This window comes from Pelophylax lessonae (genome assembly GCF_965119305.1).
Source record: "Pelophylax lessonae genome assembly, chromosome: 5".
NCBI classification, from domain to species: domain Eukaryota; kingdom Metazoa; phylum Chordata; class Amphibia; order Anura; family Ranidae; genus Pelophylax; species Pelophylax lessonae.
The window spans coordinates 558,102,806-558,126,930 of NC_138772.1; the positions used below are offsets into that span (position 1 = coordinate 558,102,806).

Genomic DNA, 24,125 nt, shown 5'->3' on the forward strand with positions numbered 1-24,125 from the left:
TGTACAGAGTGCAGGAATCAGGAGTGCGCAATGTACAGAGTGCAGGGTTCAGGAGTGCGCAATGTACAGAGTGCAGGGTTCAGGAGTGCGCAACGTACAGAGTGCAGGGTTTAGGAGTGCATCACGTACAGAGTGCAGGGTTCAGGAGTGCGCAACGTACAGAGTGCAGGGTTCAGGAGTGCGCAACGTACAGAGTGCAGGGTTCAGGAGTGCGCTACGTGCAGAGTGCAGGGTTCAGGACTGCGCTATGTACAGAGTGCAGGGTTCAGGATTGCACTACGTACAGAGTGCAGGGTTCAGGAGTGCACAACGTACAGAGTGAAGTGCTTAAGAGTGCCCAACGTACAGAGTGCAGGGTTCAGGAGTGCGCAATGTACAGAGTGCAGGGTTAAGGAGTGCACAACGTACAGAGTGCAGGGTTAAGGAGTGTGCGCTACATACAGAGTGCAGGTTTCAGGACTGCGCTATGTACAGAGTGCAGGGTTCAGGATTGCACTACGTACAGAGTGCAGGGTTCAGGAGTGCACTACGTACAGAGTACAGGGTTCAAGAGTGCGCTATGTACAGAGTGCAGGGTTCAAGAGTGCGCAACGTACAGAGTGCAGGGTTCAGGAGTGCACTACGTACAGAGTGCAGGGTTCAGGAGTGCACTACGTACAGAGTGCAGGGTTCAGGAGTGCGCAATGTACAGAGTGCAGGAATCAGGAGTGCGCAATGTACAGAGTGCAGGGTTCAGGAGTGCGCAATGTACAGAGTGCAGGGTTCAGGAGTGCGCAACGTACAGAGTGCAGGGTTTAGGAGTGCATCACGTACAGAGTGCAGGGTTCAGGAGTGCGCTATATACAGAGTGCAGGGTTCAGGAGTGCGCCGCTACATACAGAGTGCAGGGTTCTGGAGTGCGCTACGTGCAGAGTGCACGGTCCAGGGGTGCATTATGTACAGAGTGCAGGGTTTAGGGGTGCATTATGTACAGAGTGCAGGGTCCAGGGGTGCATTATGTACAGAGTGCAGGGTTTAGGGGTGCATTATGTACAGAGTTCAGGGTTCAGGAGTGCATTATGTACAGAGTGCAGGGTTTAGGGGTGCATTATGTACAGAGTGCATGGTCCAGGGGTGCATTATGTACAGAGTTCAGGGTTCAGGAGTGCATTATGTACAGAGTGCAGGGTTTAGGGGTGCATTATGTACAGAGTGCAGGGTTTAGGGGTGCATTATGTACAGAGTGCAGGGTCCAGGGGTGCATTATGTACAGAGTGCAGGGTCCAGGGGTGCATTATGTACAGAGTTCAGGGTTCAGGAGTGCATTATGTACAGAGTGCAGGGTTTAGGGGTGCATTATGTACAGAGTGCAGGGTTTAGGGGTGCATTATGTACAGAGTGCAGGGTCCAGGGGTGCATTATGTACAGAGTGCAGGGTCCAGGGGTGCGTTATGTACAGAGTGCAGGGTTTAGGAGTGCATTATGTACAGAGTGCAGCATTCAGGCAGCCGCTGAGGGCAAAACTGTCCCTTGTAAACACGGAAGGCTTCTGTATTTACAAGTTGCGGGAGGAGAGCCGGAGGTGGCGGAATGGAGTTTCAGTCACGTTCCAGCTGCAAAACTGGATGTGAGGACCACATGAGAAGACCTGGAGGGGCGCATTCGGCCCGCGGGCCTTGTGTTTGACATACGTGCCTTAAGGGATAAGATTTAAGGTGGTATTTGGGGGTATTTAAGGCAGCGATGGGCAGTACTGAGGCCTCCGGAGCTCTTCAGAGGAGGAATCTATCGCTTTTCTCTGTAGGAGAAGGAAACGTTCCGGCTGATGTTTCGGCATTTTCCATGGAGTGGGATGGAAACTCAGAGTCGTCTTTTCTGGTCAATCGGAAAACTTCCCGGAAAAAGAAACCGGAGAACCGAAAAATCATTTCATCAACAATACAGAAAGGAGCCAATCATAGTCCGAGCGCATCAGGGAAGTCTGCAGAACATTCTTCCTGAGTCACTATGAGGAGCTCTGCAGAACATTTCCCAGTCACTATAAGGAGTGCTGCAGAACATTCCTCCCTTGGTCACTATGAGGAGCTCTGCAGAATATTTCCCTGCAGTCACTATGAGGAGCTTTGCAGAACATTTTCCTCCAGTCACTATGAGGAGCCCTGCAGAACATTCTTCCTCAGTCACTATGAGGAGCTCTGCAGAACATTTCTCCGCAGTCACTTTGAGGAGCTCTGCAGAACATTCCTCCCCGGTCACTATGAGGAGCTCTGCAGAACATTTTTCCCCGGTCACTGTGAGGAGCAGCTGCAGAACATTTCTCCCCAGTCAATCTAAGGAGCTCTGCAGAGCATTCCTACTTGGTCACTGTGAGGAACAGCTGCAGAACATTCTTCCTGTGTCACTATGAGGAACTCTGCAGAACATTTCTCCCCAGCCACTATGAGGAACTCTGCAGAACATTCCTCTGCTGTCACTGTGGGGAGTACTGCAGAATGTTTCCCCACGATCACTGTGAGGAGCAGCTGCAGAACATTGCTTCCCCAGTCAATGTGAGGAGTGCTGCAGAATATTTCTCCCTAGACGCTGTGAGGAGCAGTGCTGAACATTCCTCCCCAGTCACTATGAGGAGTGCTGCAGAACATTCCTCCCTTGGTCACTCCCCCCATAGCCAGTATTGGGTCTCATTATATAAAGGATCTGATTGAGGTTATTGGGAATCATTGAGCAGCAGGCGCAGCGTGGGAGCCATTTCCCCCCTCCCCCGAGGGGTTCCGCTGGGATCCGCCGCGTTGGAGGGTTTGTTTGTTATTATTAATCAGACAATCTGCGCTCTGCATGGAGGATGCACAACATTGAACCCGTCCCAAAATCCACACCGAGACCGCCAACCAGAACAACCGGGCCCAGGAGCTGACAATCCGTCCACACCGAGACCGCCAACCGGAACAACCGGACCCAGGAGCTGACAATCTATCCACACCGAGACCGCCAACCGGAACAACCGGACCCAGGAGCTGACAATCTATCCACACCGAGACCGCCAACCAGAACAATTGGGCCCAGGAGCTGACAATCTATCCACACCGAGACCGCTAACTGGGCCCAGGAGCTGACAATCTATCCACACAGAGACCGCCAACTGGGCCCAGGAGCTGACAATCTATCCACACCGAGACCGCCAACCAGAACAACCAGGCCCAGGAGCTGACAATCTATACACACCGAGACTGCCAACTGGGCCCAGGAGCTGACAATCTATCCACACCGAGACCGCCAACCAGAACAACCGGGCCCAGGAGCTGACAATCCGTCCACACCGAGACCGCCAACCAGGCCCAGGAGCTGACAATCCGTCCACACCGAGACCGCCAACCAGAACAACCGGGCCCAGGAGCTGACAATCCGTCCACACCGAGACCGCCAACCGGGCCCAGGAGCTGACAATCTATCCACACCGAGACCGCCAACCAGAACAACCGGACCCAGGAGCTGACAATCTATCCACACCGAGACCGCCAACCAGAACAACCGGGCCCAGGAGCTGACAATCCGTCCACACCGAGACCGCCAACCGGGCCCAGGAGCTGACAATCCGTCCACACCAAGACCGCCAACCGGAACAACCGGACCCAGGAGCTGACAATCTATCCACACCGAGACCGCCAACCAGAACAACCGGGCCCAGGAGCTGACAATCTATCCACACCGGGACCGCCAACTGGGCTCAGGAGCTGACAATCTATCCACACCGAGACCGCCAACCAGAACAACCAGGCCCAGGAGCTGACAATCTATACACACCGAGAGCGCCAACCGGACCCAGGAACTGACAATCTATACACACCGAGAGCGCCAACCGGACCCAGGAACTGACAATCTATCCACACCAAGACCGCCAACCGGGCCCAGGAGCTGACAATCCATCCACACCGAGACCGCCAACCGGAACAACCGGACCCAGGAGCTGACAATCTATACACACCGAGACCGCCAACCAGAACAACCAGGCCCAGGAGCTGACAATCTATACACACCGAGAGCGCCAACCAGACCCAGGAGCTGACAATCCGTCTACACCGAGACTGCCAACCGGGCCCAGGAGCTGACAATCCATCCACACCGAGACCGCCGACCATACAGAATAGGAACAGATACCGAGAATTACACCCGGCATACAGGACAGGAGAAGTGGTACTGTGCAGAGTCCATACATACAGAATAAGAATAGATACCGAGAATTACACCCGGCATACAGGACAGGAGAAGTAGTACTGTGCAGAGTCCATACATACAGAATAAGAATAGATACCGAGAATTACACCCGGCATACAGGACAGGAGAAGTAGTACTGTGCAGAGTCCATACATACAGAATAAGAATAGATACCGAGAATTACACCCGGCATACAGGACAGGAGAAGTAGTAGTGTGCAGAGTCCATACATACAGAATAAGAACAGATACTGAGAATTACACCCGGCATACAGGACAGGAGAAGTAGTACTGTGCAGAGTCCATACATACAGAATAAGAACAGATACCGAGAATTACACCCAGCATACAGGACAGGAGAAGTAGTACTGTGCAGAGTCCATACATACAGAATAAGAATAGATACCGAGAATTACACCCGGCATACAGGACAGGAGAAGTAGTACTGTGCAGAGTCCATACATACAGAATAAGAACAGATACTGAGAATTACACCCGGCATACAGGACAGGGGAAGTAGTACTGTGCAGAGTCCATACATACAGAATAAGGACAGATACTGAGAATTACACCCAGTATACAGGACAGGAGAAGTGGTACTGTGCAGAGTCCATACATACAGAATAAGAACAGATACTGAGAATTACACCCGGCATACAGGACAGGAGAAGTAGTACTGTGCAGAGTCCATACATACAGAATAAGAACAGATACTGAGAATTACACCCGGCATACAGGACAGGAGAAGTAGTAGTGTGCAGAGTCCATACATACAGAATAAGAACAGATACTGAGAATTACACCCGGCATACAGGACAGGAGAAGTAGTACTGTGCAGAGTCCATACATACAGAATAAGAACAGATACTGAGAATTACACCCGGCATACAGGACAGGAGAAGTAGTACTGTGCAGAGTCCATACATACAGAATAAGAACAGATACTGAGAATTACACCCGGCATACAGGACAGGAGAAATAGTACTGTGCAGAGTCCATACATACAGAATAAGAACAGATACTGAGAATTACACCCAGCATACAGGACAGGAGAAGTAGTACTGTGCAGAGTCCATACATACAGAATAAGAACAGATACCGAGAATTACACCCGGCATACAGGACAGGAGAAGTAGTACTGTGCAGAGTCCATACATACAGAATAAGAACAGATACTGAGAATTACACCCAGCATACAGGACAGGAGAAGTAGTACTGTGCAGAGTCCATACATACAGAATAAGAACAGATACTGAGAATTACACCCGGCATACAGGACAGGAGAAGTAGTACTGTGCAGAGTCCATACATACAGAATAAGAACAGATTCCGAGAATTACACCCAGCAGGAGAAGTGGTACTGTGCAGAGCCCATACATACAGAATAAGAACAGATACTGAGAATTACACCCGGCATACAGGACAGGGAAGTAGTACTGTGCAGAGTCCATACATACAGAATAAGAACAGATACTGAGAATTACACCCGGCATACAGGACAGGGAAGTAGTACTGTGCAGAGTCCATACATACAGAATAAGAACAGATACCGAGAATTACACCCAGCATACAGGACAGGAGAAGTAGTACTGTGCAGAGTCCATACATACAGAATAAGAACAGATACCGAGAATTACACCCAGCATACAGGACAGGAGAAGTAGTACTGTGCAGAGTCCATACATACAGAATAAGAACAGATACTGAGAATTACACCCGGCATACAGGACAGGAGAAGTGGTACTGTGCAGAGTCCATACATACAGAATAAGAACAGATACTGAGAATTACACCCGGCATACAGGACAGGAGAAGTAGTACTGTGCAGAGTCCATACATACAGAATAAGGACAGATACCGAGAATTACACCCAGCAGGAGAAGTGGTACTGTGCAGAGCCCATACATACAGAATAAGAACAGATACTGAGAATTACACCCGGCATACAGGACAGGAGAAGTAGTACTGTGCAGAGTCCATACATACAGAATAAGAACAGATACTGAGAATTACACCCGGCATACAGGACAGGAGAAGTAGTACTGTGCAGAGTCCATACATACAGAATAAGAACAGATACTGAGAATTACACCCGGCATACAGGACAGGAGAAGTGGTACTGTGCAGAGTCCATACATACAGAATAAGAACAGATACTGAGAATTACCCCCGGCATACAGGACAGGGAAGTAGTACTGTGCAGAGTCCATACATACAGAATAAGAACAGATACTGAGAATTACACCCGGCATACAGGACAGGAGAAGTAGTACTGTGCAGAGTCCATACATACAGAATAAGAACAGATACTGAGAATTACACCCGGCATACAGGACAGGAGAAGTGGTACTGTGCAGAGTCCATACATACAGAATAAGAACAGATACCGAGAATTACACCCGGCATACAGGACAGGAGAAGTAGTACTGTGCAGAGTCCATACATACAGAATAAGAACAGATACTGAGAATTACACCCGGCATACAGGACAGGAGAAGTAGTACTGTGCAGAGCCCATACATACAGAATGAGAACAGATACTGAGAATTACACCCGGCATACAGGACAGAAGTGGTACTGTGCAGAGTCCATACATACAGAATAAGAACAGATACCGAGAATTACACCCGGCAGGAGAAGTAGTAGTGTGCAGAGTCCATACATACAGAATAAGAACAGATACCGAGAATTACACCCGGCATACAGGACAGGAGAAGTAGTACTGTGCAGAGTCCATACATACAGAATGAGAACAGATACTGAGAATTACACCCGGCATACAGGACAGAAGTGGTACTGTGCAGAGTCCATACATACAGAATAAGAACAGATACCGAGAATTACACCCGGCAGGAGAAGTAGTACTGTGCAGAGTCCATACATACAGAATAAGAACAGATACTGAGAATTACACCCGGCATACAGGACAGGAGAAGTGGTACTGTGCAGAGTCCATACATACAGAATAAGAACAGATACTGAGAATTACACCCGGCATACAGGACAGGAGAAGTAGTACTGTGCAGAGTCCATACATACAGAATAAGAACAGATACTGAGAATTACACCCGGCATACAGGACAGGAGAAGTAGTACTGTGCAGAGTCCATACATACAGAATAAGAACAGATACTGAGAATTACACCCGGCATACAGGACAGGAGAAGTAGTACTGTGCAGAGTCCATACATACAGAATAAGAACAGATACTGAGAATTACACCCGGCATACAGGACAGGAGAAGTAGTACTGTGCAGAGTCCATACATACAGAATAAGAACAGATACTGAGAATTACACCCGGCATACAGGACAGGAGAAGTGGTACTGTGCAGAGTCCATACATACAGAATAAGAACAGATACTGAGAATTACACCCGGCATACAGGACAGGAGAAGTGGTACTGTGCAGAGTCCATACATACAGAATAAGAACAGATACTGAGAATTACACCCGGCATACAGGACAGGAGAAGTGGTACTGTGCAGAGTCCATACATACAGAATAAGAACAGATACTGAGAATTACACCCGGCATACAGGACAGGAGAAGTGGTACTGTGCAGAGTCCATACATACAGAATAAGAACAGATACCGAGAATTACACCCGGCATACAGGACAGGAGAAGTAGTACTGTGCAGAGTCCATACATACAGAATAAGAACAGATACCGAGAATTACACCCAGCATACAGGACAGGAGAAGTAGTACTGTGCAGAGTCCATACATACAGAATAAGAACAGATACCGAGAATTACACCCAGCATACAGGACAGGAGAAGTAGTACTGTGCAGAGTCCATACATACAGAATAAGAACAGATACTGAGAATTACACCCGGCATACAGGACAGGAGAAGTAGTACTGTGCAGAGTCCATACATACAGAATAAGAACAGATACTGAGAATTACACCCAGCATACAGGACAGGAGAAGTAGTACTGTGCAGAGTCCATACATACAGAATAAGAACAGATACTGAGAATTACACCCGGCATACAGGACAGGAGAAGTGGTACTGTGCAGAGTCCATACATACAGAATAAGAACAGATACTGAGAATTACACACGGCATACAGGACAGGAGAAGTAGTACTGTGCAGAGTCAATACATAGAGAATAAGAACAGATACTGAGAATTACACCCAGCATACAGGACAGGAGAAGTGGTACTGTGCAGAGTCCATACATACAGAATAAGAACAGATACTGAGAATTACACCCGGCATACAGGACAGGAGAAGTAGTACTGTGCAGAGCCCATACATAGAGAATAAGAACAGATACTGAGAATTACACCCGGCATACAGGACAGAAGTAGTACTGTGCAGAGCCCATAGAGATACTGAGAATTGGGGATACAATGTATCGGATTTGGACATTTCAGGGTCAGGTTTGGATATTCTGCACTCCCCTCTATGTGAGCGCCATCTGCAGGGGCAGTGCCCTCGGTGGTCTCAGGGGGGGTCGGTTTGTGGGGGGGGGGGGGAGTTGCCTCCCCTGAGCCCCTCTAATGGGCAGATAATTAAAGAGCGATTGATTGTGGCGGGGGAAGGAGAGCGGCTCCATTGCCCCCCTCTAGGCAGGCAGCTCCCCCCCCTCCTCTCCATCCATCCCTCCCCCCCCCTCATCCCTCCTCAGCAGCAGAAGCATTAGGCAGAGTGAGGAGGCTGCAGCTCACAATGTCCCCCCAGCCTGTCCCTGCTCGGTGCCCAGGGGCCACACAGGACATCTGGGGCTAAACCCCCCCACTGCCCCCCCCCCCTCAAATCCCCCCTCCACGACGACTCTCCGCAGACCCCCCCGCGTCCATCACACAGCGATCTCTGACCATGGAGGGCTGGAGTCTGGCTGCACTTCTCTGCTGGGTGGTCGTCCTGTGCACAGCTGGAGGTAGGTGACCCTAAAAGGGGGGGGGGAGGGGAGGGGGGGTACCTGTCCTACATTTCTGCCATTCCCACACCTGACGCGATCATTTCTGGACCGCAGACGCAATAAATTGCATTTCATGCACCGGCTGCAATTTAACTCTTTTATGGGGGCACCAAAATGGGGGGTGGGAGGGCAATAAAATAATAAGAGGGGGGGGGGCCATCATCTCATTTTGCAAAAGCCTTCCGCCGCGCCAACTGTGTTAACCCTCGCCGCGCCGGGCTGGGTCCCTCCCATCTACCCCTCAGCCCCCTAGCAACACGATTCTCTCACTGGCTCACCTGGACGCGAAGGGTTAATGGCCCTGCAACGGCTAAACGTCGCGGAAAATGTCAGATTCCGGGATGGAAAATTTAGGAATTTTTTGCATTTTTTGCTGAGAATTGTATTTACTGGCAACGGCTTCAATTTAATGCAGAATTTAGTCACCCCCCCCCCCCCCTTTTACACCCCCCCACCGCCCTCCCTTCCTCCAGTCAATCCGCGGTTAACGGTCCTGGAGAAGGGAGCGCAGACCCCCAGTAACTAGGCAGACGAAGGGTGTCACATGGCGCGTGATTTATCGGTAATGACACGTGCCATGAATATGTAATATGGCCAATTATTGGCGCTCACCAAGCTGGCCGGAGGCTGCAGATTCCTCTGGACCGCAACTGGTGATGGGGATGCCGTACACAATAGAGACAGTGCTCTGGGTTATTATATCACAGTGAAAGCCAGGCGGTGAAATGTTGGCGTTGGTCACACATTGGCTGGGGTCAGGGTGGCACAGGCCCAAACAAGGGCGGGGGTAGATTTTAAATTTTACACCACCATTGCCTCCAGTTTTGTTAATCAAAGCATATCCCCTTCAGATTAACAAATGTCATTGCAGATTCTTACCTGCATCTGTTCTGTAAATACCGAGTCGGGCCGAGGCGTTGCCCTTGTTGAAATCTTCCTAAATAAGTCCTCAGTGGGAGGTTTAAAAAAAAAAAGGTTTAGTTTGCCACTGGTCATCTACCGCCACTTTGCTGCCACTTCGGGTGGCATTTGCCAGGGTGCGGGGATTCAGGTAGTGACAACAATGGATGATTGCCTGGGTCGCGTGTGTTGAAACAGCCACTTGTAGTTCCCATCAGAATCCATTGTAACAGGGTGACAACCAGGGCCAGGGCAAGGGACAGAAGGGACAGCTGCCCTGGGCGCAGCCTGTATTGTAGGGTTTGGGGGGCGCTGCAAGCTCCTTCTATTATAGGGCTGACAGGAGTAGTGATGCGGGATCATTACTTCTGTCAGCCCAGCACTGGATGCGGCAAGGAGAGGTGGAGAGAGTAGGGAGGAGGTGTGGGCTGTGCTCATTCTCCCTCTGCTCCTCCTCTTGGGGGGCACTGCAAGCTCCTTCTACTGTAAGGCTGACAGGAGTAGTGACAGCAGCTTCACTACTTCTGTCAGGCCAGCGCTGAAAGCGGCAAGGAGAGGTAGAGAGAGTTGGGAGGAGGTGCAGGCTGTGTTCTCTTTCCCCCCTCCTCCTCTTTCTACTATAAGGCTGACAGGAGTAGTGACAGCAGCATTACTACTTCTGTCAGCTCATCGCTGGGAGTTACAAGGAGGGGTGGAGGGAGCCGGGAGGAGGGGCGGGCTGTGCTCTCTCTCTCCATCCTCCTCCTCTTGAGAGGCACTGCAAGCGCTTTCTATTATAAGGCTGACAGAAGTAGTGACAGCGGCATCACTACTTCTGTCAGCCCCGTGCTGGAAGTGGCAAGAAGAGGAGGAGACAACCAGAAGGGGATGCGGGCTGTGCTCTCTCTCACCCTCCACCTCTTGGGGGGCGCTGCAAGCTCCTCCTAACGTAAGGGTGACAGGAGTAGTGACAGCGGCATCACTACTGTCAGCCCAGCACTGGAAGTGACAAGGATTGGTGGAGAGAGCCGGGAGGAGGTGCGGGCTGTTGTCTCTCTTCCCCTTCTCTTGTTGGGTGCTGCTAGCTCATTCTAACATATGGCTGACAGGATTAGTGATAGTGGCATCACTACTTCTGTCAGCCCAGCGCTGGAAGCGGCAAGGAGAGGTGGAGAGAGCCGGGAGGAGGTGCGGGCTGTGCTCTCTCTCCCCCTTCTCATAAGCTCACACATGATAAAGGATGGGGGCTCAAGCATTTTTGCTCTGGGCACTGGTTGATCTTGTCCCGGGACTGGTGACAATGCAGGAGCATAATTGGGAGAGAGGGAAAGAGTGTTGTCACCTTATAACAGAACAAGGACCCCCATAGCAGGATCACCTGGGTCTGTTGTCATGAAAGTTGTAGGTTTTAAAACATTGAGAATGACTTCTGATATGGTGTTGAATTTGAGGGCCACTTTCGATGTATACACCAGACTTCCTTGGTAAGTGACCCCTTCTTACATTGTCTCTTTGTCTTTTGTTGAACCTTTTCAGATCCCAAAAATGGAACCAATGTGTTGGGTTTCGATGAACAAGGGGATAACTCCTACAAGCCACCGGCGGCAGAGATTCTGGCCTCTCTTCTTAAAAAAGGAGTGCTAGATGTGGACAAGGTGACGTCCCGGAGGACCGGATCTGCTGGAGAAGACAGTAAATCCTGGAGTAGAGCCAAGAAGCCTCAGATGAAGCCACCTAAGTCCATGGTGTCTACAGGAGTGGTGGCATCTTCAGCAGCGCCCAATGGAATTGCATCCACTGAAAGTTCAGTAAAGCAGCGCTCCCCGAGGACAAATGCAGACAATAAATCATCGGTTTATGCCAACAGTAAGTCTCCATCCCGATCCTTGCTCTCTGAGCGCAGTGATGGGAGTGACGAACCCGTGACCAGTTTTGTGTGGCCTGTTGGCCAAGGAACAGTTGACCTGGAGTTCAGGAAGAGTTTTGCCAAAGGAGATAGGCCTTCCATGGCGGAGAGTCAAGAAGACTCTGGAAGTGGTGACCCTCACGTCAAGGTGCCCTCAAGCCAGGTCACCCATTCCAGCTCATCTGAAACTGGGTGGAACTTACGGGACCTCATGGATCTGTCCACCTCGACGCCTTCTCAGACCTCAACCGCCTGGAACAATGCCATGCTGAGCCCAGTTACGGAGAAAGCCATCAGCCCCGACTCGGCAGAGATTGACCATCTCCTGCAAGTGCCCAGAGAGACGTCCGTGCAGTCTCCATCGCCTTCAGGTACTGAACCCAGCCGTGACAACCTTCACACATCCCAGAAAGAGGTCAGTTTTGAGGCAGGGAAATCTCAGGGACCGGTCACCATACTGGAGAAAGATTCGAGGCAGCCCTCAGCGCAGGGAGCTCAAGGGAGCACCGATGTAACGGTGGTCACCGAAAAAAGCCAAGTAGATACTTTATCTACTGATGCCCCACCTAACAGTCCACCAAAACCCTCCGAACCCCCGTCTGACCTTACAGACATAGATTATAGGGACCCCTCTGATTTAGACGACCACTTGGGGTACCCCCTGGGTGGCGACTCCACCAAGGGTTCCCATGATAAGCTCAGCCCTTGGCACAAGCACTTGCATTACGATGACTTTTCTCCTTTTGATTACCTTTACCCCACCCCTCCTTTCTACGCAGATGGATACGGGGAGGGGGGGATGGAGGACGACGACGACGATGACGAAGATCTCGAGGACGCTGAGGACGATGACATCGCCGCTAAAGACGTTCGGAACTTCCCCAAGATGGCCACTCCCAAGATACACACCGCCACAATCGATGAGAGACCAACCAGCCACCAAGACTTCCCCTTTCGCGGTGAGAAGTACCCCAAGTCTCACCCGGACGTGAACAAGGACCAAACGCAGACCATTTCGGGGACAGGCGAGAACGGAACCGAGTGCCGCAACGGCTACGTGAGGCGCAACAACTCCTGCAAGTCGCTGTGTGAGATCTACCCCACCTACTGCTACAATGGGGGTCAGTGCTACATTGTGGAGAACATCGGAGCCTTTTGCAGGTAAGATCTCCAAGGCTTCCACTTTAACACGTCAAACATCGCTTCAACATGCTTTTTGTATGTGTTTTTGATGTGTCTGGGATGCTTTTTTGAAGGGTTAATGAAGCTTGGCAAATGCCCTGTGTGTGTGTTTATTTTTATTGTTTTAAAGGGTCCCAGCAGATTCCCAGCTCATTAGTACCCCTGTTCAGTAGATCCCCAGTTCATTGGTACCCTTGTTCGGCAGATCCCCAGCTGATTAGTACCCTCTTTCAGCAGAGCCCCAACCTATTAGTACCCTCATTCAGCAAATCCTCAGCTTATTAGTACCCTCGTTTAGCAGATCCCAAACTAATTAGTACCCTTGTTTAGCAGATCCCCAGCCTATTAGTACCCTCGTTCAGCAGATCCCCAGCTTATTAGTACCCTAGTTCAGCAGATCCTCAGCTTATTAGTACCCTCGTTTAGCAGATCCCAAACTAATTAGTACCCTCATTCAGCAGATCCCCAGCCTATTAGTACCCTCTTTCAGCAGATCCCCAGCCTATTAGTACCCTCATTCAGCAAATCCTCAGCTTATTAGTACCCTCGTTCAGCAGATCCCCAGCCTATTAATACCCACGTTCAGCAGATCCCCAGCCTATTAGTACCCTTGTTCAGCAGATCCCCAGCTTATTAGTACCCTAGTTCAGCAGATCCTCAGCTTATTAGTACCCTCGTTTAGCAGATCCCAAACTAATTAGTACCCTCGTTCAGCAGATCCCCAGCCTATTAGTACCCTCGTTCAGCAGATCCCCAGCTTATTAGTACCCTAGTTCAGCAGATCCTCAGCTTATTAGTACCCTCGTTTAGCAGATCCCAAACTAATTAGTACCCTCGTTCAGCAGATCCCCAGCCTATTAGTACCCTCTTTCAGCAGATCCCCAGCCTATTAGTACCCTCGTTCAGCAGATCCCCAGCTTATTAGTACCCTTGTTCGGCAGATCCCTAGCTGATTAGTACCCTCTTTCAGCAGATCCCCAACCTATTAGTACCCTCATTCAGCAAATCCTCAGCTTATTAGTACCTTCATTCAGCAGATCCCCAGCCTATTAGTACCCTCGTTCAGCAGATCCCCAGCTTATTAGTACCCTAGTTCAGCAGATCTACAGCTTATTAGTACCCTTGTTTAGCAGATCCCAAACTAATTAGTACCCTTGTTCAGCTGATCCCCCACTCAGTAGTACCCCCAGCTTTGCTTATCCCTCAATCAGTAGTACCCCCAGCTCTGCTGATTCCCTACTCAGTAGTAGCCCCCAGCTCTGCTGACCCCCCACTCAATAGTAGCCCCCAGCTATGCTGATCTCCCACTCAGTAGTAACCCCCAGCTCTGCTAATCCTCTGATTTTCTGATCCTCCTCTCTCTCTGGTCCCAGCTCACCTCCTGCTCTATTGCTCCCACCCTGTGCATCACGTGTGACACATGAGCTAGTTTCTCCTGCTCCGGTCCCCCAGCTCTGCTGATCCTCAGCCACTCAGCCCTCTCTCTCCTGCCCCCCTCACCTTCCACTTTAGCATTCCCTTGTCTCTGCTCCAAGTCGGTCTCCGCTTACTTTCCTGCTGCACCACACTACACACCAGATGTGACCTCTGCACCAGACACACCCCCAGAATATATACACATGAACCTGGAAGCGACTGCTAATGACGACTTTCTGGTTCGCTTGTTGGATTCCCAGTGCATCCTGGGATATCTCATACCTGCAATACCTCCAAAACAAAGTGAAGCTAAAGCTGAATGAAAGCCCCTCAAAAGGTGAAAGCCTTGTCATAGACTTTTATGGAGGCTTTGGAGACGCTTTGGAGATGCTTTGAAGCACCAAGAAATCGACACAGGGGATAATTTTTGATGTGAAGCAAACACAACGTATAAGGTAACCATTTTATTTAGTGACAGGAGCTTTGATTGTTATTCAGAGTGCTTTAAAAAAAAGTGTCCAATCCAATATTTTGAAGCAAGTGTAAACGAGCCATTCTGTATCTATCTCCTGTATTTACTTCCACAGAGAGCAGCGTGGGTCTGAGCCCCTATCTGAAATCAGCTGTGATGTTTGGGGATGTGCTGGAGATTCCTGGTTAATTCTAAGAGTAGCTGTAGCTCTCGCTCCAAGGTTGTGTTCGGATATGGACTCAGACCCCTCACAGCCCTCGGCTCTCCAATACACGTTAATGAGCTGAGAGCTACAAATCAGAACCTTCGTAAAGTCTCAGAAATCTAACTTTAATCTAATCTTTGCGGATTTATGTTCCTCTTGTGTTAATAGAGTTTGGGTCCAAAACACGATCAATGATGGCAATGCAGAGATGATATTGATGAGCATTCTGAGATGACCCTTACTGTATTGGTTGTAGAAGATTCCCAGAATGCTGGTAATTTTCTACGGTTGGAGTCTTTGTGAAAAGTGGGGTTGGTGTGAGTTAGGTATGGAACCCTTTGAGGGACCCGATGATCATTAGAATGCAGCGCTCGGTTCAACCACCAGTAATGGAGCCTGAAAGCTCTGAAGGTCTTGGTTCTTCCACAGGGCTGAGGGCTCTTCCCATCCCCCGTGGGACAAAACGGACAATTGGTTCCATAACACGATCAGTGACCGAAATGTAGAGATGACATTAATGAGCATTCTGAGGTGACCCTTACTGTATTGGTTGTAGAAGATTCCCAGCACGCTGGTCATTTTCTAAGCTTGGAGTCTTTGTGAAAAGTGGGGTTGGTGTGAGTTGGGTACTGAACCCTTTGCTGCTGCCCGATGATCGTTTGAATGCAGCGCTTGGTTCAACCACCAGAAATAGAGGCTGAAAGCTCTGAAGGTCTTGGAACTTCCACAGGGTTGAGGGCTCTCCCCACCCTCATGGGACAGAATGGCCAATTGGTTCCATAACACAATCAGTGACGGCAATGTAGAGATGACATTGATGAGCATTCTGAGATGACCCTTAATGTATTGGTTGTAGAGGATTCCCAGAATGCTGGTCATTTTCTACGGTTGGAGTCTTTGTGAGAAGTGGGGTTGGTGTAAGTTCGGTACGGAACCCTTTGAGGATGCCCGATGATCGTTAGAATGCAGCGCTCGGTTCAACCACCAGGAATGGAGGCTAAAAGCTCTGAATGTCTTGGAACTTCCACAGAGCTAAGGGCTCTCCCCACCCTCATGGGAAAGAATGGCCAATTGGGTCCATAACACGATCAGTGACGGCAATATAGAGATGACATTGATGAGCATTCGGAGGTGACCCTTACTGTATTGGTTGTAGAAGATTTCCAGCATGCTGGTCATTTTGTACAGTTGGAGTCCATGTGAGAAGTGGGGTTGGTGTAAGTTCGGTACGGAACCCTTTGAGGGTGCCCAATGATCGTTAGAATGCAGCGCTCGGTTCAACAACCAGAAATGAAGGCTGAAAAAAACTCTGGATGTCTTGGAGCTTACACAGGGCTGAGGGCTCTCCCCACCCCCATGGGACAGAATGGTCAATTGGCATGCACCAGCACGGTCACATGATGGGAAGGAGAGTAAGTCGCATGCTCCTCCATGCTAGGAAGTACTGGATTTTTATCCTTGCTCTCCAGGTGGGGAAGTGAAGGGGAGCTGGGTATGGAGGCTGAAAGCTCTGAATGACTTGGAGCTTACACAGGGTTGAGGTCTTTCCCCACAACTATGGGGCAGAATGGGCAATTGGGTCCATAACACAATTAGTGACAACAATGTAGAGATGACATTGATGAGCATTCTGAGGTGACCCTTACTGTATTGGTTGTAGAAGATACCCAGCATGCTGGTAATTTTCTACGGTTGAGTTGGGTACGGGACCCTTTGAGGGTGCCCGATGATCGTTAGAATGCAGCGTTCGGTTCAACCACCAGAAATGGAGGCTGAATCTCTGAATGTCTTGGAGCTTCCACAGGGCTGAGGGCTCTCCCCACCTTCATGGGACAGAATGGTCACTTGGGTCCATAACACGATCAGTGACGGCAATATAGAGATGACATTGATGAGCCTTCTGAGATGACCCTTACTGTATTGGTTGTAGAGGATTCCCAGCATGCTGGTCATTTTCTACGGTTGGAGTTTCTGTGAAAAGTGGGGTTGGTGTAAGTTGGGTACTGAACCCTTTGAGGGTGCCCAATGATCGTTAGAATGCAGCGCTCGGTTCAACCACCAGGAATGGAGGCTGAAAGCTCTGAAGGTCTTGGAGCTTACACAGGGCTGAGGGCTCTGCCCACCCATGATGGGAAGGAGAGTAGGTTGCATGCTCTTCCATGCTAGGAAGTACTGGATTTTTATCCTTGCTCTCCAGGTGGGGAAGTAAAGGGGAGCTGGGTATGGAGGCTGAAAGCTCTGAATGACTTGGAGCTTACACAGGGTTGAGGGCTTTCCCTACAACAATGGGACAGAATGGCCAATTGGGTCCATAACACGATCAAGCTGGGTATTCGATGCTGCATAGGGTGGCAATCATAAAGGGTTTGCTCTGCCCTGCGTGGGCGGATTAAATGACTCACTTGTCTAGTGTATCTCCAAGGGACCCTGAGCTTGATGAGTCCCCACTTATGACGAGGCGCCCTCTACTGGATTCTTTGATTTATTATACATTACAGAGAATGCAACAGGAGAAGTGACACTACTTGGTGGTGGTGAATACATAAGGCAGGACCTGTGCATTGTGGTAATGTGCAGTAAAGCGAATATTTTTTTCCGCGTGGCATCACAATGCACAATCTGCGGCGTGGGAGTGGCCAATGCATGTAACGTACGTGCCATGGGCTGCGTGATAAAAAAATATAGGTCATGTCTGTTTCTCATGCGTTAAAGTGTGATGCGTTACGGCAGCTTCATTTTGATTGCCGAGCACCTTAAAGCATTCATTCCGTGTGAATGGGCCCCGGGGAACCCTTATTGGAGATACAGATGAGTCGCGGCTCATTTAGCCTCCAGCGATGTCCTACAAACCCCCCCCCCCCCCCTGCCTCCCACCCAAAAAAAAAATCTTTCTATAGAATGGTTGAGGATAAAAGAGACGCCATTGTGTCCGCCCGTTGTTGTAGATGTGACATTGCTGCGTGCTCCGATGACAACTGTTGGTGTCCAGAAATCCGGCTGATGTGACACTATGCATCCATTGTTGGCATTTCCATAACAATTGGGATTAATGTGTGAATGAGCGTCGGGGGGGCCGAGGAGGGGCGGCGGAGGGCAGAATAATAGCAGATGTCTGTTAGTGACCTCCGAATGATGGCAGTGACCCCCAGCCAGCTGTCCCTGAATCCGCCTCACCGTATTGTGTCTGAGACCCTCCACGTCACATCCCAGTCTGACATCTCATCCCTACTGGGAATGGTAACAATGTAACTAGATGGGAGTCATTTCTTGGGACATTTATGATAACGTCAGGGTTAGGGGTCTACGTGGTGACCTCCGACTGATCATAGAGACCCCCAGCCAGTTGTCCCTGAATCCAGCTCGCCGTATCAAGTCTGAGACCCTCCACGTCACATCCCAGCCTGACATCTCATCACTACTGGAAATTGTAACAATCATTAGAGATTCCCCATCAGTGTCCCCATCATTAGAGGTCCCATATCAGTGTCCCCTTCATTAGAGGTCCCATATCAGTGTCCCCATCATTAGAGGTCCCCCATCAGTGTCCCCATCATTAGAGGTCCCATATCAGTGTCCCCCTCATTAGAGGTCCCCCATCAGTGTCCCCATCATTAGAGGTCCCCCATCAGTGTCCCCATCATTAGAGGTCCCCCATCAGTGGCCCCATCATTAGAGGTCCCCCATCAGCGCTCCATCATTAGAGGTCCCCCATCAGTGTCTCCATCATTAGAGGTCCCCTATCAGTGTCCCCATCATTAGAGGTCCCCCATCAGTGTCCCCATCATTAGAGGTCCCCCATCAGTGTCCCCATCATTAGAGGTCCCCCATCAGTGTCCCCATCATTAGAGGTCCCCTATCAGTGTCTCCATCATTAGAGGTCCCCCATCAGTGTTCCCATCATTAGAGGTCTCCCATCAGTGTCCCCCTTATTAGAGGTCCCCTATCAGTGTCTCCATCATTAGAGGTCCCCTATCAGTGTCCCCCCCATTAGAGGTCCCTCCATCAGTGTCCCCCTCATTAGAGGTCCCCTATCAGTGTCTTCATCATTAGAGGTCCCCTATCAGTGTCCCCCCCCCATTAGAGGTCCCTCCATCACTGTCCCCATCATTAGAGGTTCCCTATCAGTGTCCCCCTCTTTAGAGGTCCCCCATCAGTGTCTCCATCATTAGAGGTCCGCCATCAGTGTCCCCATCCTTAGAGGTCCCCCACGTTGAATTCCATTACTGAGGGCTGGATGGGAGGCATGGAACCGGGGCCCAATGACAGGAACCCGGAAATTGCTAATATCATCTTCATTATTCGGCTTAATTTAAAAATTTTATTTTATTGGCTGTGAATGTGAAAAAACATTTTCTATTCTTTGTAACATTTAGAGATCTGAATATTATTGGAGAATTCCCCCCATTTCCAGGTCTGTAGAGGGAATAGATATCGGGGACACCCACCATGGCAGTCAGTAAATGTGGGTGACAACAGTGGGCGTGGTTTGGAGCGCAGGCGCCAATCATTGCACAGGACGCAGATCAGGAATCCATAGAGAGATCTGTGGAATCGTTCTCTTGTGTCAATGTGTGATCGATGACGTCACAATGACGATCGTTTCTCCAGGTAATAATATTCTCTGGGCTCGTACCTGGACACGTAGGGGGAGCGATGAAATGAAAGGTCCTCTTTACACTGAGAGCAGGACGCGGGTCGCAATGTGCGCAGACATTCGTCCTCCCCCGGACCTCTCTTACGTGGAGGAAATTCTTCAGTTTCACTTAAAACCGTCGACTTCACGTGGAAAGAATTTGTAGTTGGGATGGGAAGCTGGCAGAGCCTCGTCCTCGGCTGATGATGGCGGATTCCCATGTCTGCTCACCCCGAAGAGAAAATACCAAGTCTGAGCGTAGACGCGTGCCGTGCGTTTATTAGACTGCAAACATACCGCTCTCTAGTGATTGGATAGGCTGCATTCTCAGTGATGTCACCGCTCTCTAGTGAATGCATAGGCTGCATTCTCAGTGATGTCACCGCTCTCTAGTGAATGGATAGGCTGCATTCTCAGTGATGTCACCGCTCTCTAGTGAATGGATAGGCTGCATTCTCAGTGATGTCACCGCTCTCTAGTGATTGGATAGGCTGCATTCTCAGTGATGTCACCGCTCTCTAGTGAATGGATAGGCTGCATTCTCAGTGATGTCACCGCTCTCTAGTGAATGGATAGGCTGCATTCTCAGTGATGTCACCGCTCTCTAGTGAATGCATAGGCTGCATTCTCAGTGATGTCACCGCTCTCTAGTGAATGGATAGGCTGCATTCTCAGTGATGTCACCGCTCTCTAGTGATTGGATAGGCTGCATTCTCAGTGATGTCACCGCTCTCTAGTGATTGGATAGGCTGCATTCTCAGTGATGTCACCGCTCTCTAGTGATTGGATAGTCTGCATTCTCAGTGATGTCATCGCTCTCTAGTGATTGGATAGGCTGCATTCTCAGTGATGTCACCGCTCTCTAGTGATTGGATAGGCTGAAATGTTAGCGATGTCACCGCTCTCTAGTGAATGGATAGGCTGCAGTCTCAGTGATGTCATCGCTCTCTAGTGATTGGATAGGCTGCATTCTCAGTAATGTCATCGCTCTCTAGTGATTGGATAGGCGGCATTCTCAGTGATGTCACCGCTCTCTAGTGATTGGATAGGCTACATTCTCAGTGATGTCACCGCTCTCTAGTGATTGGATAGGCTACATTCTCAGTAATGTCATCGCTCTCTAGTAATTGGATAGGCGGCATTCTCAGTGATGTCACCGCTCTCTAGTGATTGGATAGGCTGCATTCTCAGTGATGTCACCGCTCTCTAGTGAATGGATAGGCTGAAATGTTAGTGATGTCACCACTCTCTAGTGATTGGATAGGCTGCATTCTCAGTGATGTCACCACTCTCTAGTGATTGGATAGGCTGCATTCTCAGTGATGTCATCACTCTCTAGTGATTGGATAGGCTGCATTCTCAGTGATGTCATCGCTCTCTAGTGATTGGATAGGCTGCATTCTCAGTGATGTCATCGCACTCTAGTGAATGGATAGGCTGCATTCTCAGTGATGTCACCACTCTCTAGTGATTGGATAGGCTGCATTCTCAGTGATGTCATCGCTCTCTAGTGATTGGATAGGCTGCATTCTCAGTGATGTCACCGCTCTCTAGTGAATGGATAGGCTGCATTCTCAGTGATGTCACTGCTCTCTAGTGATTGGACAGGCTGCATTCTCAGTGATGTCACCGCTCTCTAGTGATTGGATAGGCTGAAATGTTAGTGATGTCACCACTCTCTAGTGATTGGATAGGCTGCATTTTCAGTGATGTCACCGCTCTCTAGTGAATGGATAGGCTGCATTCTCAGTGATGTCACCGCTCTCTAGTGAATGGATAGGCTGCATTCTCAGTGATGTCATCGCTCTAGTGATTGGATAGGCTGCATTCTCAGTGATGTCATCGCTCTCTAGTGAATGGATAGGCTGCATTCTCAGTGATGTCATCGCTCTCTAGTGATTGGATAGGCTGCATTCTCAGTGATGTCACCACTCTCTAGTGATTGGATAGGCTGCATTCTCAGTGATGTCATCGCTCTCTAGTGATTGGATAGGCTGCATTCTCAGTGATGTCATCGCTCTCTAGTGAATGGATAGGCTGTATTCTCAGTGATGTCACCACTCTCTAGTGATTGGATAGGCTGCATTCTCAGTGATGTCATCGCTCTCTAGTGATTGGATAGGCTGCATTCTCAGTGATTTCATCGCTCTCTAGTGAATGGATAGGCTGCATTCTCAGTGATGTCACCGCTCTCTAGTGATTGGATAGGCTGCATTCTCAGTGATGTCACCGCTCTCTAGTGAATGGATAGGCTGCATTCTCAGTGATTTCATCGCTCTCTAGTGAATGGATAGGCTGCATTCTCAGTGATGTCACCGCTCACCGCTCTCTAGTGAATGGATAGGCTGCATTCTCAGTGATGTCATCGCTCTCTAGTGATTGGATAGGCTGCATTCTCAGTGATGTCACCGCTCTCTAGTGAATGGATAGGCTGCATTCTCAGTGATGTCACCGCTCTCTAGTGATTGGATAGGCTGCATTCTCAGTGATGTCACCGCTCTCTAGTGAATGGATAGGCTGCATTCTCAGTGATGTCACCGCTCACCGCTCTCTAGTGAATGGATAGGCTGCATTCTCAGTGATGTCACTGCTCTCTAGTGATTGGACAGGCTGCATTCTCAGTGATGTCACCGCTCTCTAGTGATTGGATAGGCTGAAATGTTAGTGATGTCACCACTCTCTAGTGATTGGATAGGCTGCATTCTCAGTGATGTCACCGCTCTCTAGTGATTGGATAGGCTGCATTCTCAGTGATGTCACTGCTCTCTAGTGATTGGACAGGCTGCATTCTCAGTGATGTCACCGCTCTCTAGTGATTGGATAGGCTGAAATGTTAGTGATGTCACCACTCTCTAGTGATTGGATAGGCTGCATTTTCAGTGATGTCACCGCTCTCTAGTGAATGGATAGGCTGCATTCTCAGTGATGTCACCGCTCTCTAGTGAATGGATAGGCTGCATTCTCAGTGATGTCATCGCTCTCTAGTGAATGGATAGGCTGCATTCTCAGTGATGTCATCGCTCTCTAGTGATTGGATAGGCTGCATTCTCAGTGATGTCATCGCTCTCTAGTGATTGGATAGGCTGCATTCTCAGTGATGTCATCGCTCTCTAGTAAATGGATAGACTGCATTCTCAGTGATGTCACCGTTCTCTAGTGACTAGAGAGGCTGCATTCTCAGTGATGTCATCGCTCTCTAGTGATTGGATAGGCTGCATTCTCAGTGATGTCACAGGTCTCTAGTGAATGGATAGGCTGCATTCTCAGTGATGTCACCGCTCTCTAGTAATTGGATAGGCTGCATTCTCAGTGATGTCATCGCTCTCTAGTGATTGGATAGGCTGCATTCTCAGTGATGTCACTGCTCTCTAGTGATTGGATAGGCTGCATTCTCAGTGATGTCACCGCTCTCTAGTGATTGGATAGGCTGCATTTTCAGTGATGTCACCGCTCTCTAGTGATTGGATAGGCTGCATTCTCAGTGATGTCACCGGTCTCTAGTAAATGGATAGGCTGCATTCTCAGTGATGTCACCGCTCTCTAGTGAATGGATAGGCTGCATTCTCAGTGATGTCACCGCTCTCTAGTGAATGGATAGGCTGCATTTTCAGTGATGTCACCGCTCTCTAGTGATTGGATAGGCTGCATTCTCAGTGATGTCACCGCTCTCTAGTGATTGGATAGGCTGCATTCTCAGTGATGTCACCGCTCTCTAGTGATTGGATAGGCTGCATTCTCAGTGATGTCATCACTCTCTAGTGATTGGATAGGCTGCATTCTCAGTGATGTCACCGCTCTCTAGTGATTGGATAGGCTGCATTCTCAGTGATGTCACCGCTCTCTAGTGAATGGATAGGCTGCATTCTCAGTGATGTCACCTCTCTCTAGTGAATGGATTGGCTGCATTCTCAGTGATGTCATCGCTCTCTAGTGAATGGATAGGCTGCATTCTCAGTGATGTCACCGCTCTCTAGTGAATGGATAGGCTGCATTCTCAGTGATGTCACCGCTCTCTAGTGAATGGATAGGCTGCATTTTCAGTGATGTCACCGCTCTCTAGTGATTGGATAGGCTGCATTCTCAGTGATGTCACCGCTCTCTAGTGATTGGATAGGCTGCATTCTCAGTGATGTCATCACTCTCTAGTGATTGGATAGGTTGCATTCTCAGTGATGTCACCGCTCTCTAGTGAATGGATAGGCTGCATTCTCAGTGATGTCACCTCTCTCTAGTGAATGGATTGGCTGCATTCTCAGTGATGTCACCGCTCTCTAGTGAATGGATAGGCTGCATTCTCAGTGATGTC

General features: G+C 49.5%; 1 protein-coding gene across 1 annotated transcript in view; it reads left to right on the forward strand.

Moving 5' to 3' along the window:
* The first annotated feature begins 8,832 nt into the window (after positions 1-8,832).
* CSPG5 (chondroitin sulfate proteoglycan 5) overlaps positions 8,833-24,125 on the forward strand; it is a 117,139-nt gene continuing 101,846 nt past the window's right edge. Inside the window, exons 1-2 of the mRNA XM_082258533.1 lie at positions 8,833-9,084; positions 11,542-13,072. Of these exons, the coding sequence (XP_082114659.1) occupies positions 9,024-9,084; positions 11,542-13,072 (1,592 nt within the window). The 5' untranslated portion in view covers positions 8,833-9,023. The remainder of the gene's footprint in view (positions 9,085-11,541; positions 13,073-24,125) is intronic.